The 12,660-nt window shown below is 44.2% G+C and overlaps 1 protein-coding gene across 2 annotated transcripts in view; it reads right to left on the bottom strand.

Annotated features, from left to right (window-relative positions):
• The window catches only part of LOC136445250 (roundabout homolog 1-like), a 46,667-nt gene that overhangs the window by 14,240 nt on the left and 19,767 nt on the right, over positions 1–12,660 (bottom strand). Inside the window, exons 1-2 of one of the 2 annotated variants that reach the window (XM_066443152.1) lie at positions 12,146–12,483; positions 777–1,340 (exon numbers count right to left, since the gene is read on the bottom strand). In XM_066443152.1, coding sequence (XP_066299249.1) covers positions 777–1,338 — 562 coding nt within the window. In that variant the 5' untranslated portion in view covers positions 1,339–1,340; positions 12,146–12,483. Of the gene's footprint in view, positions 1–776; positions 1,341–12,145; positions 12,484–12,660 lie in introns of those variants that run through there. The other variant, XM_066443151.1, reaches the window with a different exon arrangement.

The raw sequence follows: 12,660 nt of genomic DNA, 5'->3' as shown, positions 1-12,660 counted from the left end.
CATTCTTCACCGGCCTGTGATTGACAGTGCGCCGCGAAACGCAATCGAACACTTTGAATCTTTCTACTCGCGGGAAGATAGCAGGGGTTGGGAGGTGAATTCCATTGCTGCCAGACGATCGACCGTTTCAAGAGGAGGAAGTACTAGCGGGCGCGTTAATGTTAATATCAAGATGTCTGCGGGACTAGGGCTAGATCCCCGAGCAGAGGTATTGGAAAGTACAAGGTGTGAAATTGAGCCTTGAGGGGCACGATATTTGGGTATGGCAATGGGGTCAAACGAACGCTATGATGCATGTGCAGACCTTTGAAAGCAACAGGAAGACCTGGTGATCTCTCTGCAAAATTACGTGTCAATCGCCCTTCTCTTCAATGTCCTCTGGCGTTTTTATTATGGTGAAATTCTTACAAAGTAGCTTTAAGAATTCGTTGCATTCATGATATTGGATACTTCGATACCCGAGGGATGCAGCAATACAATTCCTTGGCCATGTCAGATACTAACATTACTATTAAAGACGGAGGATCTGGTTTCGGGGGGATTCTAAGGTCAATGCAAACATCAGTGCCCGCGGCATAATGGGGTTCGAATTGGAATCTCGGTTTTGTAATGGTCCAGATCGTATGATATGTTATCACTGGACCGGGAGGTTGCAACTGTCTGCGAGTGGCCCTCTCACAACAATATAGCCTATCTTTCAACGTCCATCTAACCGCTAACGTTCAACTATCATCTAACCGTTCAATCTAACGAGATATCTCAACACAAATAGTTACCGTGCATCTGCAGTGTCACGTAATGTTCCTTCTGTCCCACCACGTCCATCAACACCGACAACACATACATCCCCTCGTCCTCCGGCCCGGCCCGATGTATCCGGAGGGACCCGTCCGGTTCGAGCGATGCCCGGCCCTTCAGCGTGCCCAGCGACATCGCCGTCCCAGTGCTCGGAGAGTCCATGTACACGGCTTCCCTCATGCTGTGCACACCACCGTACAGTTTATTCCATGTCTGCGCGAAGACCTGGTGGTCCGTACGAACGCGAACCGGGAGCGTCACGTCTTCACCGACGTTCCCGTGCACCACATCCACCACCGGGGTCTGCACGCTCGGCGCAGCTTCGGCCTCAACAAGTCCATACCGCACCACTGACACAAGTAGTAAAATCGCCATGATGATATGTAGGTGAGTTCTACACTGCCGAAACAGCGTTCCTGTCCTTCTCTCAGCTTTACACATCTGCACGTCTACCCGATCGGCCCTCCCTCTTCTACCATCGCCGAAAAACCAGCCCAGCCTCCTCACTAGGAGAGTATCCGGGCTTGAACGTTGAAGCATTCCTGTAGCAGAATAACACACACAAATACAGCAGTCAATAAAGAACTACCACTAGAGCCCTTGTATGTCAAAGAACATGACCTTTCCGCGGAGAGAAGCGGCCTTATCAGCTACCTACGGTCGCTGTAGACACTGGTGGAGGAGTAGTGGAGAAAGGTGCAACACGTTACGGCATATGTCGGGATGGGCCGGTCCACACCCTGGAAGGGGTGGGCAGGGTTAATATCGTTATTATCGTCATCATCGCCTTCCCGCAGTTTTTCCCAGTCAGCTAATGCAGCCCTCATTACAAGGGGGAAGCAAATTCAGTTAGAAATTGGACGAGCCATTTCGAAAATTACCCCGAGTGGCGAGCCGACCATGACTGCAGATTAGAGCAGACAATCCGATTAGGGAGAATACACGCCACAAAATGATGAATAGGAGCAACTGTCAGGGTCCAATTCGTCAGCCTCAGTTGTAGTGACCGTCATCGGGGACCGGGTGGAGCACACTCAGGACCTGCGCGCAGGCGGGGAGAAATTACTTCCGTGCCCTTGGATTTCTCATTAATGCTCGTGGCATGCCCAACCGTGCTGGAAAACTTAGGTTGCCATGGGAGGCCATTAAGCATTCTTAATGACTGTTTTGTATCGCATCATCAATATCCCAGTCTCCGATACCCACTAATTACTGCAAAGACTAAACGGTTTTCGCGCGTTATATCGCGATGTTTCGCGATGTTTTATCCGGCCCTTGACAACACTCAAATTACATCTGGTGGAAGAATTTGAGTTGTTCCTGTCATAATTGGATATGTGATACAGATAGGCAACTCACGTCCAAATCAAATCAGATGGGCAGAATTCCAGGATGAAGCGAGAGGGGCACCAAATTTGGAGGGATCATTGAAAATGGTTTACTTGGTGTTAGAAGACTTGGGAATCGGGCATTGGCCTTGGTCTTTGCCCGCATGCCTAACTATTAGATGGAAAAGTAAAATGTCGCAAATGCTACGTCGTGAAAATGCCACACAAAAGCAGTTACAGCTACAGCATGAAAGTAATTTGTGAAGAATGGGTTCAATATCAAATCAAGCCGAATAGAACGGAACGACATAATCCCCCGATATGACATTGATGTAAAAATGCTTCAGACAAAGAAGTGTTTTATGTATCCGCTTGTCATGACTACAAGTCTGTTGGCGCCACACCTACAGCATTTTCCTATAGACCCCGTCCACTGAGCATGCACAACGCGTAGTATCTGTGTTGTTGTTAGACGACACGACACCGTAACTCAATTAACTCCACGGTTCGTAGGCAATAACTGTGATTTATACAGTGTGCATGTTTAGGAAAGGTGACATTGAAATGATGGTAATATTGACAACGGTAATGATGTATGTTGTAGTTGGTGACACTAATGAGGATGGTAGCAGGGATGGTGATGATATTAATGATCGTAACTGTGTGATCTTGTCCCCCACTAATTAGTTTATAGCTAGTTTGTTGCTTTTCTAATGAAATCCCTATTTCTTTCACAGTTGTATTCAGAAACAGTATCATAGAATACCTTGCTTGCTAGGCTACCCGTGTTTCTTGTGATTCATGGATGTCTATAGTTGTGTTACGAGTCACGAAAGTTGGTATTTTTTTTACAAACTCTCTCAGTGTTATACTGGTACTTTAGTCGAAAGAAAGTAAAGTATACGTAATCATCAGACGTGGCAGACGATACACATCTGCTTAAAGTGTCTTTTTAGCTTATCTTTGTTATGTTCTTGGGGCTATGTATACAGAAGAACATCTGTTATTCTTTGGTCTGTCCTTATGGTGATAAGAGTCTTTAAAAAGTCTTAAGTGCTCCAAAACGCATACAGAGCGTTAACGAAGTTTCCAAATCTTTCAAAGTTTACGATCTTTTAATCCAAAACATCTTTCTTCGGGGATCGCAAGCGTCATAAACTAATTGGAGGTCGAGCCTTAAATCAATGGAAACCGACGAAGATGAAAAACTGCGGGCATTAATCACTTGGTTTGCTCCAAAAATCGATGACTCTTGATTAAAACCTGACGCCAATGATTCGCTGAAGTCGGGCAATTTTGTTAACCGGCCCTTCATACGTGATGAAACTGGATGTTTTTTCTGTTTGTTTGCGGCAATCTACTTAATGTAAGCTCCAGCAGTTTCCAAGGCCCATGCTAAACTTTCAAAATGACACACGAAACCCAATAGAGATCAGTTCAACATATACACTGCACGAAATCGAATATCTATGCATACCTCAAAGCATACGTTAAGAGATCGTTCATTCATACCGTATAAATAAACGATATATTTACATATGCTTTAAGGTATGCTTTAATATTGGATTTCGTGCAGTGATAGCTTACGTTCCAAGTGAAACAAAAGGAAATACGAACAGAATCATTGATGTAACAGTAGGATCCTTGTCCCCAAATAGGTAGTTGACATTGGTTATTAAGATGTCAACATTTCTTTATGGTCAACTAATTAGATAACCAATACTTTTTGTTATAATAAATTGACCAGACGGACATGTTGACATCTTGATAATCAATGTCCATCGCTTATTTGTGACAAGGGTTCTTCTTTAACATCAATGATTCTGTCCGTGTTTCTTTCTGCTTCACTTGGTCTGTAAGCCGTGTTGAGCTACCGGGTATCGGACAGAAGGATTATCTTCTTTCTCATTTCAGACCAGTGGGTCAGGCATCCAGGGGTTAGTAATGGTATAAAAGTGGAGATGAAACGTACCCATCGTCCAATAGTTTTCATACTGACCGCTGACTGCAATATACCGATTAGGACTTGGATGGATACTTCAGATTACAGTTTCTGTTTTCTTCTGCTCATCATATATAAACGTGTGGACATTTGTAAACAAATGATAGTCTTCAGCAAGGTTACGACAGGTCATTCATCGTTGTAGAGTTTTCGAGATCTAGTCGACAAATCATGATGAAGCTGTAATAATCTAGGGGTAGAAACGCTCTTATGACATGTTTTATATCTTTTCCGCTCCAAATCAAACGATCTCCAAAGTAATGATATACAACACAAACGTAGACACTACAAGCTAATCCTGACATTCTGTGAGGAAGCAACTGTCAGCACTGTCAACATGTGAGGCTAGTGACCAGCATTTTTCACATCACAGTTTGACGTTCACTTATCTGAGACATCTAAAAACCTCTTTCTCACCATCATAGACGACATAGCCGCCATCAACAGAAGAGATGACAAAGACTGATCTGTTAAAGCCAGGATAAGTCAGTACTTCTCCCTTGTGACGAGTGGAAGCCTATTAAAACAGCCGGATCTCCAGTGGATGTGATGAAACTCGCGGACAGCTCACGCTGGCAGCAATAATGGACCCCCTGGGCGTTTTCCTCTGTACTTCGGGTTGTTTCTACTCGACTCGTTGCACAATGTCATCATTCCTCGCCACTACAACCGCAATTTGATCACTTGAAGTGCTATTTTGCTGTGTCATTAACACCGGGGCGTGTGTTGTCGGTCCAGTGACAGAATCGCCGTGACCTTGGCCTAATTGGAACTTGCGGGAAGTTATGCCCCCCTCTCACTGGACCCGCGGCACGCTGGCGGCGTCGCTGCGTCCTAAACTGGATTTATTACCCTTGACTTTATAATGGGAATATCATTCAAAACGTACAAGTATGACCAAAAAGACAACAAAATACACAAAGCTTAAAAATATTTTGCCGATGAAATTCGTTGAGAGCTTTGTCAATTCGATCGGCCGCAGCGACGCCGCCAGCGTGCCACGGGTCCAGTGAGAGGGGAGCTTTATGCTTCGGTCCCATTTCCAATCCGGGGCCCTGCCGAGCTGTTTGCGAAAACAAAAAATTAGAAAAGATGCATCTCAAGAAAATTGAATAAACAATATATGTTTAGGGGTAATTTTTTGTTACTTTTTGTGTCCTTATTGTCTTTATATCATATTTTTCGTTCCCGCAAGCCGCCCGGCCGGGCCCCGAATTGGAAATGGGACCGAAGCATGACCAGGTCAACGGGATACAGCACATATACATAACCAATCCGACTGTCTGCATCCAGCTAGTACATGATCATGCCAGAGAAAATTGTAGTCCACTCCCCCTGCAGTCGATGGACGACTGTCTGATCGTGCAATCGATATAACAACCTACTTTCAATCTGCGCGCCTGGGTAAAGTTTCAAAGAGAGAGGTCCCGCAGGAACCAAGGGTGCGAATTGCCACGTTATGACTCGCAAGAAAGCAATAAGACCTTTCATGTGCGGGAAGTGTTCATTATGTACTAAGGACCGTCTCGATATCGTAGAAACTGGACCAGAACGGTGTTTATCTAGGCCATGCGCATGCATGCGGAGTGGCTTCCAGACATGTTTTCATGGGTATTAAGTTATCTTTAACATCGAGTGGATGCAAAGGTAAAACGTATATAAAACATCGACCGGACACACTCGTGATAAATGTTGAAACAAACATTTTTGCGTATACATAACTAATTAAGACAACACGGTACGATGGTTTAAAGGTCAGAAAACATATTTTTACTATAACCGCCACAATGTACGGTGGTTTTGATGCATTAACACTAAATTAGCCGATCCATAAAACTTAAATCAGACAGATCCTTTTATCCTGGAAATCCTTATCAGAGTGAGGGAGTGCGCGGAGTTTAGGTTTAACCCTTTTTCAATCGACGCAACAAGTGTTGGATGTTGAATTAGACATTTGAAAGAGAACCAGGTGCAAGGCAGAATAACCTCGCCAGTGACCCAGGAGTTAAAGGTTGAATTGTACCTGTTGATTCAATCCACCCTTGTTTAAGCTTTCTCAGAGAGGTAAATTCGGGCCAGAACATATCGCAAATTCAAACTTGAGCAATTAACATGTGAGTTGAATATTCCCCATCGCCGCTCACAAGGAGGTTGAAGTTCGCCGGACACTAGTGCGTCAGGAGCAAGGAAGAAGTAGCCGGCTGGCACGGGATTCCCAAGCATGGGAAAAGGAGGCCAGGAAGACCCGCAGCAACCTTAGATAGACACACTGAAGAAGGACACCGGACTTATAGTGGATAGAATGCTCCAGGCGATGACGGACTTAAACACTTGGGCTGCCATCTCAACTCGTGACTCTCGACATAAACAAGTAAGCAAGCCACTCATTTAAACTCTATTAAACAGTACACTTGCGTCTACAGCAAGTTGAACTTTTCAATGCTTACATTGTGTACTTTTTACAAGGGAGCTTCTGCCAAAATACATGCTCATAGGTTGCCACAATTCAGTGTTAACTCGTTTTAAGGAGCGAATACATTTTACACGAGTATACACCTGACGCCCAGGGTTAACCGTAAACATGGCGGGCAAGAGAATGCACATATATTTCCAGCAAATTCCGTGACCCAAACTTGACAGGCTTTCCAAACGTGGCGTCACATTGATGCCTCTGAGCAGGATTTCGCATCAGCCTGTGACATGCAGCACTTGGAATCAATCATAGCCGTAAGAGGAAGTGATCTTTCACAGGGGCACATGCACGTAGGTGTCATGGCCGCCCTCCCCTCCCACAAGTGTCAAAGGTCAACCGTGCGCCCCCTGATTCACTTGCCAGCCCTATCAACGTTAACGCAGATGAAAGATTCATACGACCATGGTCATTTCAGACGACTTACAAATATACACGCGGCGCCCTTTTGAATGATTCATCGCTTAGGTTGGTAAATTCTATGCCCAATTCATCAAGGCACTAGCGTGTCAACATGACCAACTTCTGCATAAAGTTATGCAGCAAAGTGTAACCTACAGCGGTATTTTGGGACTTTTATAGCTACTGACGTTTTAGTTATAAATTTTCAGTCTTCCTTCTGCCCTAATGCGCTCTATACCCGCAGTCGGTATCACACAAAGCTCTAGCAAGATGTAATTCATACGGAGCCTTGAACGATTCCCATTCAAAGCAAGTTCGTTTATATTCCTGTGAGCACATGCATGCAATAAATGCAACAATATCTATTTTGAGGTGGGTTGTAGGTGATCATGAGGCATTGGGTCATCAGAGAAGAAATGAAAGAAAATTCTGAGCCCGCCCCCTCCCCTTCAGCTTTGATATCAAATTCATAGCTTCAACCGTTATGTAAGGCAGATTTAAAGGGTGATGAATGAAATTTGAAATTCTGTTCTCGTATAGAGAGACGTAATAGGGTCAACCCCCATGTTCGCAAAATTGCAAATATTTCCTTTTTAATTTAAACTTTAGCTGTTGATCTACAAACGGTACCAAGTCTGTTCTCCAAGGATATAAGCTGAGTGTGCGCGCTTCGCGACATCTGTCATCTGAGTAGTGAGCACCGTTCGTTCACAGGACCTCCAGCGGTCTGTCTTGTCCCCCAAGCCCGTGCCCCCAATGTAAGGTTACCCGTCAGCCGTCTGTACGAGAGAAGCCGTTCCTTTATCAAGGTTGTTATCGGAATCCTTTGAGAACACACAGCCACCCAAGACGACGTTTCCTTGGGCGATGCGACCGTCCCGGAAGGTAAAATATATTTCAACTGCACTTTTGATGGTGATCTATAAGGAGACTGTGGTGACAAATTGGCAACGCGTGCATCCTAGCCAAACTAAGATAAGGGATCGTGTCGAACGTTAAGTATGTTTTCAAACGTGGGGGTTCGTGTTGCATAATAGCAGGATGTTCGGCCCAGAACTCAGTGGTCCCGGGTTCGAATCCCCTGACGCCACCGATGTTGTGCTGTTGGGAATTGCACTTTACACGACTTTCCTTACTCCGCCCTGGTGTAAAAATGGGTTACTTTTCTCTGTATGTCACACAGAATAAGTTACAAAAACTTGAGTGCAGTGCCACGTCGTCCTTGTCTGTAAAAAAGGAAAAATAAACATAGGGGTTGTAGAAATAATGCGTTCTTCAGTACCAGGGACAGAGAAAAGAAAATACAGAACAAGCAAGAAGAAACCAATCCCATAGCCTTGCCCACATCCACCAAAACGAAAAATTTCAACAACAAAATAATTAAGAAAATAGAAATGCTTAAATATTTGACGGACATGCTACCACTCTCTCTCATTGGTCGAACAGCTAATTGCCATGCTATCATTGGTTGATAGTCAGGACCAGGTTTATGTGATATGTATGACACGCCACATATTTCACACCTTTTAAAGCCTAATCTATGAATAGAGGGACTGGAGCGAGACTTCACCCAACACCCCATGTTACACAACTCCATCTTTTATTGATGAAAGTCAATGAAACCCGGTCATTTTCCACTTCACACCTTCACAATTTTCCAATACATACTTTCCACCAAGTAGATAATAGTACATCGTTATCATACGCTACTGCAGTTACCAGAATAGTCCTAAGATCTTGTCATTGAAAATAGCTGCCTTCACATCAGTTATTTTGCGTTCTTCTGTATGGAAGCGGTGAACAACTATTTTCTTTTAAAAGCGCCAATGAACATTTGAGACTGTCCCTACTGAGACGACCTGACAAGGAACTTTTCAACGTCATTCCCCACAAGACTTAAAGGTCAGTAGATGGGCACGGTGGAAGTTCTGGGATGAGACACACCCGTTATAAAAATCAATTTTCTGTATTTTTCCTCAGCGTGATTCCCATCTTCTGTCACACCAAGTCATCACTACCCCGTTGTCTTTCAGAGGAATACAGATTCTATACAGTTGAATATGGTTTGTGAAAATTCCTAAGACTTGAAATTTAATACATGACATCTCATCGTGTAGTAGTAGTCGTGTTTTGCTGGTTTTATAATGCTAACAGTGGATCGGAATAAACTCAAATCTAACACAGGCATGACATAAAAGAATAAACATATGTGTGTGCGTACCGAAAAGACGGACTGATATGTTGGATAGAAAATACGTTGTTCTTAACTCACCACCTATAAATAGCTATTTCTAATTCAAGTGTGCTGAGATCACGTCGATAGGAGACCCTAAAGTGTGATATTTATGGTGATGTCGCACCCATTTCCATCCACCAGCACCAAACAGCACTTAAAGTTAGGTCCCGTAACAAATCACGGGGTCCATTCAGCTCCCCTGGCGCGTGACAGGCCTGCTGTCGCAAGTACGCCCCCTAATGGCCGCCATATATTACATGGTAACAGCGTGTAGAGGTGACGTATCGTAGGGTCACGTACGGGGGGCGAGTCCTTTGTCATTCTATAAACTGCAGACCACGGTGTACTAGCAATATAACCGTTTTCAAATGAAGCTTCGAAAGACATCGAGTAGTATAATCTGTAAACAATAATGTCGTGACTTCTTAAGCTGTACCTAAAGCCGGCCCTATCTCTGGACCCGCGGTATGTTGGCGACCTCGCTGCGACATATCTACAATATTTGACAGAGCGCTCAACGATTTTCATAGATAAAAAACAAATCTTTTTAGGCTTTGTGTGTTTTGTTGTCTTTTTAGTAATACTTGTGCATTTTTGCATGATGTCCCTATAGTATTACTATATACATGTAGTCAATGGTAACGTAAACAATTTAGGACGTACGTAGCAAGACCACCATTGTGCGGGTCCAGTGAGATAGGGGCTTAAATCAGGAGAACTGGCGACTTGCGAGAATCTGTATGTGTCAGATACGTACAAATTGTGTCCGACTTTTGCTCTTAACGACATCAACAGATTCGGTACAATCTTTCCGAACCCATTTAAGGAGGCTTTTTAATGTGCGGACGAGATTCGGGACTATAAAAATGCACACTTTCGCAGAGTTAGAGTTGAGTTAGCATGTTGTATCTTTAGGTAACTCTGGATAAATCTTACAGGTTTCACAATCAATCAGTGGCTATGGAAAAGACTTAACAAGCTGGTGGCATTTATCGTCCAGTTATTTTCATTCCAGTTGCAGGAGAATTGCACCATTTAGAAGCTGGTCGTGTCAAACATTGAAAGAATGATGTTCCTACACCGTGATGTACGCTATTATCGTACGGTTGAAAAGAATGTACTGTATCCGTCATACAGTCAGCAAAGCTAATTTAATGTAGCTTGGGTGCTATTACATTGGCCAAGAGAGATAACTTTTCTACTAACTCGTTCGGGGATATCGACCAATGCCGGGACGGGCGTAAGTCAACCATCGACATTTTTGGGTAGATGATACGTCTTTACCTCATCAGTAGTCTTCAGTCATTAATAGTCCGAATACACTATGAAAACATATCGGGATGGGGAGTGCAAATCACGCTACTGTAAATCGTCAAATTCTCGCGGTTGTTTTTGCAGTGACTCTCCACAAACTCATCACACCATGAACAAACGTTCTGTCCTGCATTGCACTGCAACGGTTGTTTCAACCGCAAGCTAGAATGGAATTACAGAATGGTACACAGAAAACTTGTACTTAATGTGAATTAAACATAGCCCCTGGGTCCCTCTGTTTGGTGGACAGCCTGCACCATACGTAACTGTCATGGACTGGCGTGGACTAACAAGAAAATCGTTGCCTTGGCAATGAAGCCTCTCGTTTCTCACTATTTCCGGGTGTTTCCGTCCAATTTTGCGCTTGATTCGTCTCCATTAAAAGACAGACAGCCACATTTGTCACAACCGCGGCAATTCCGGGCTCAGAGGCCGAGTGTCAATAATTTTCATTACATCACTTCATGGCAGTTGTCCGACCCACTGCCGACGATGACCCGCTGAGTTCGTGCTGGGACAGCATCCGCAACCTCCGCGGCCCAGCTTCCGTCTTGTCCGCCCGTACCGTCCCTACCACCCATGACCAATATATATTCTGAGCTTGACATTGTGCACGAACCGAGTCGCCTTAATGAAAAGAAGGAGGAAAGAGGTGGCAATCTCATTCACTGATTTCCGCCAGCCGAAATTGATACCCGGCTGGGGGAAGACGTGGGGATGGGATGGATCAACGCGTTCCCATTGGCCCAGCACTGGCTGCCTTCGAACGATAATATTAAATGTCTTCATCACACAATGGGTTTCTGACACGTTTTCAATTCAATTAGCAAGCAACAGTTGAAGACTACAAGAAGGAACTAAAGGACTTTGTTCAGCTAGCTAAAGCGTCGTAATTGTTCGGACAAGCGTGAAAATTAATGCATGTCACTTGGTAGTGTACCGAAAGTGGTGAAAACGCACAAGCCAAGTCGGTTTCCCTCTATAGCTAGTTCTATAACACTGACAAGTATGTACATATACAGACACCAACTCACTTTGATACAATGTAAACAAACAAATATACACATGTACCATATAAATTCTAATCGTTATGCCTTAGTAGTGACAAAACTGCAACTGGATGCTACTAAAGGCTATCGAATCCCTTTTGTAGAAAAACTGCTTCAATTTAGAAATAGCGTGGACACATTATGTTTCAAACAATGAAAACGCTATTCAAGGTTATCTGTGAATATCTTTTCATAAAAGTCTTACATCTATTCTATGATCACTTTTGTTTTTAAATAGGAAAATATTAGTTGTATCGGATCATCTTTGACTAAGACAGCCATTCCAACAAAGTCTAAATGGATGAAATTACGAGGTTGCGACTATCTATTTCGTATTTATGGACCCCCGTATGCGTACATCGTAAGCTCTTGAACTTCTCTCCCGGTCGGACGAATTCACACTTACATGTAACTCCACATAGTACCTGGCTATCTCTGTAAGTTTTTGGACAAAGCAGTGCTTCCTGACTACGAATACGATAAGGGACAATAGTCCTTGCTTGCTTTGCACGTTATCAAGGTGGTACAAAGTCAGGTCTTGCTTACCTTTACGTTTGCACCACCTACTGCGGTTAGGGAAGATCCTCGCGAAGTGTCCATCAGCTCTGACATCTCCCTCGCCCGATGTTGTCAAAACTTCAGATCGCGAAGCGGCTCTGTTCCCCCTCGCGCAGCGATGCCTATCTGTCCGCGGACACGACAATGTTTACTCGATTCAAAGTGCGGACCACTGATAAGAGAGTTAGCTATCTGGTGGATTGATGGAGGGATGAGAGTGTGACCCGAGGCTCGAGGAGCGTGGATGACAATGTAAGCCTCGGCAAATTGCGGACCCTCCTCCCCGCTGACACCGGGGCACCACTAACCGTTGATCCTATCTGTTCTGGCCATTTCAGTCACGTCTCGCTACGGAAGAATGGTCGCGAAGACACCGAGAGAACGATCCATTATTCATGCCTGCCTCTATCGCTGAGTCCTTCAGACCTTACAGTCTGCATGCAAGTTTGGAGACTTAGACGGATGCAGCCTGGCAACAGTTCCTGTACGTCGCCCTCAGGGAA

The sequence above is a fragment of the Branchiostoma lanceolatum genome, chromosome 11, assembly GCF_035083965.1.
Source record: "Branchiostoma lanceolatum isolate klBraLanc5 chromosome 11, klBraLanc5.hap2, whole genome shotgun sequence".
NCBI lineage: Eukaryota > Metazoa > Chordata > Leptocardii > Amphioxiformes > Branchiostomatidae > Branchiostoma > Branchiostoma lanceolatum.
Note: the sequence above shows the minus strand (reverse complement) of the source record. Positions and strands in the feature narration are given on the sequence as shown.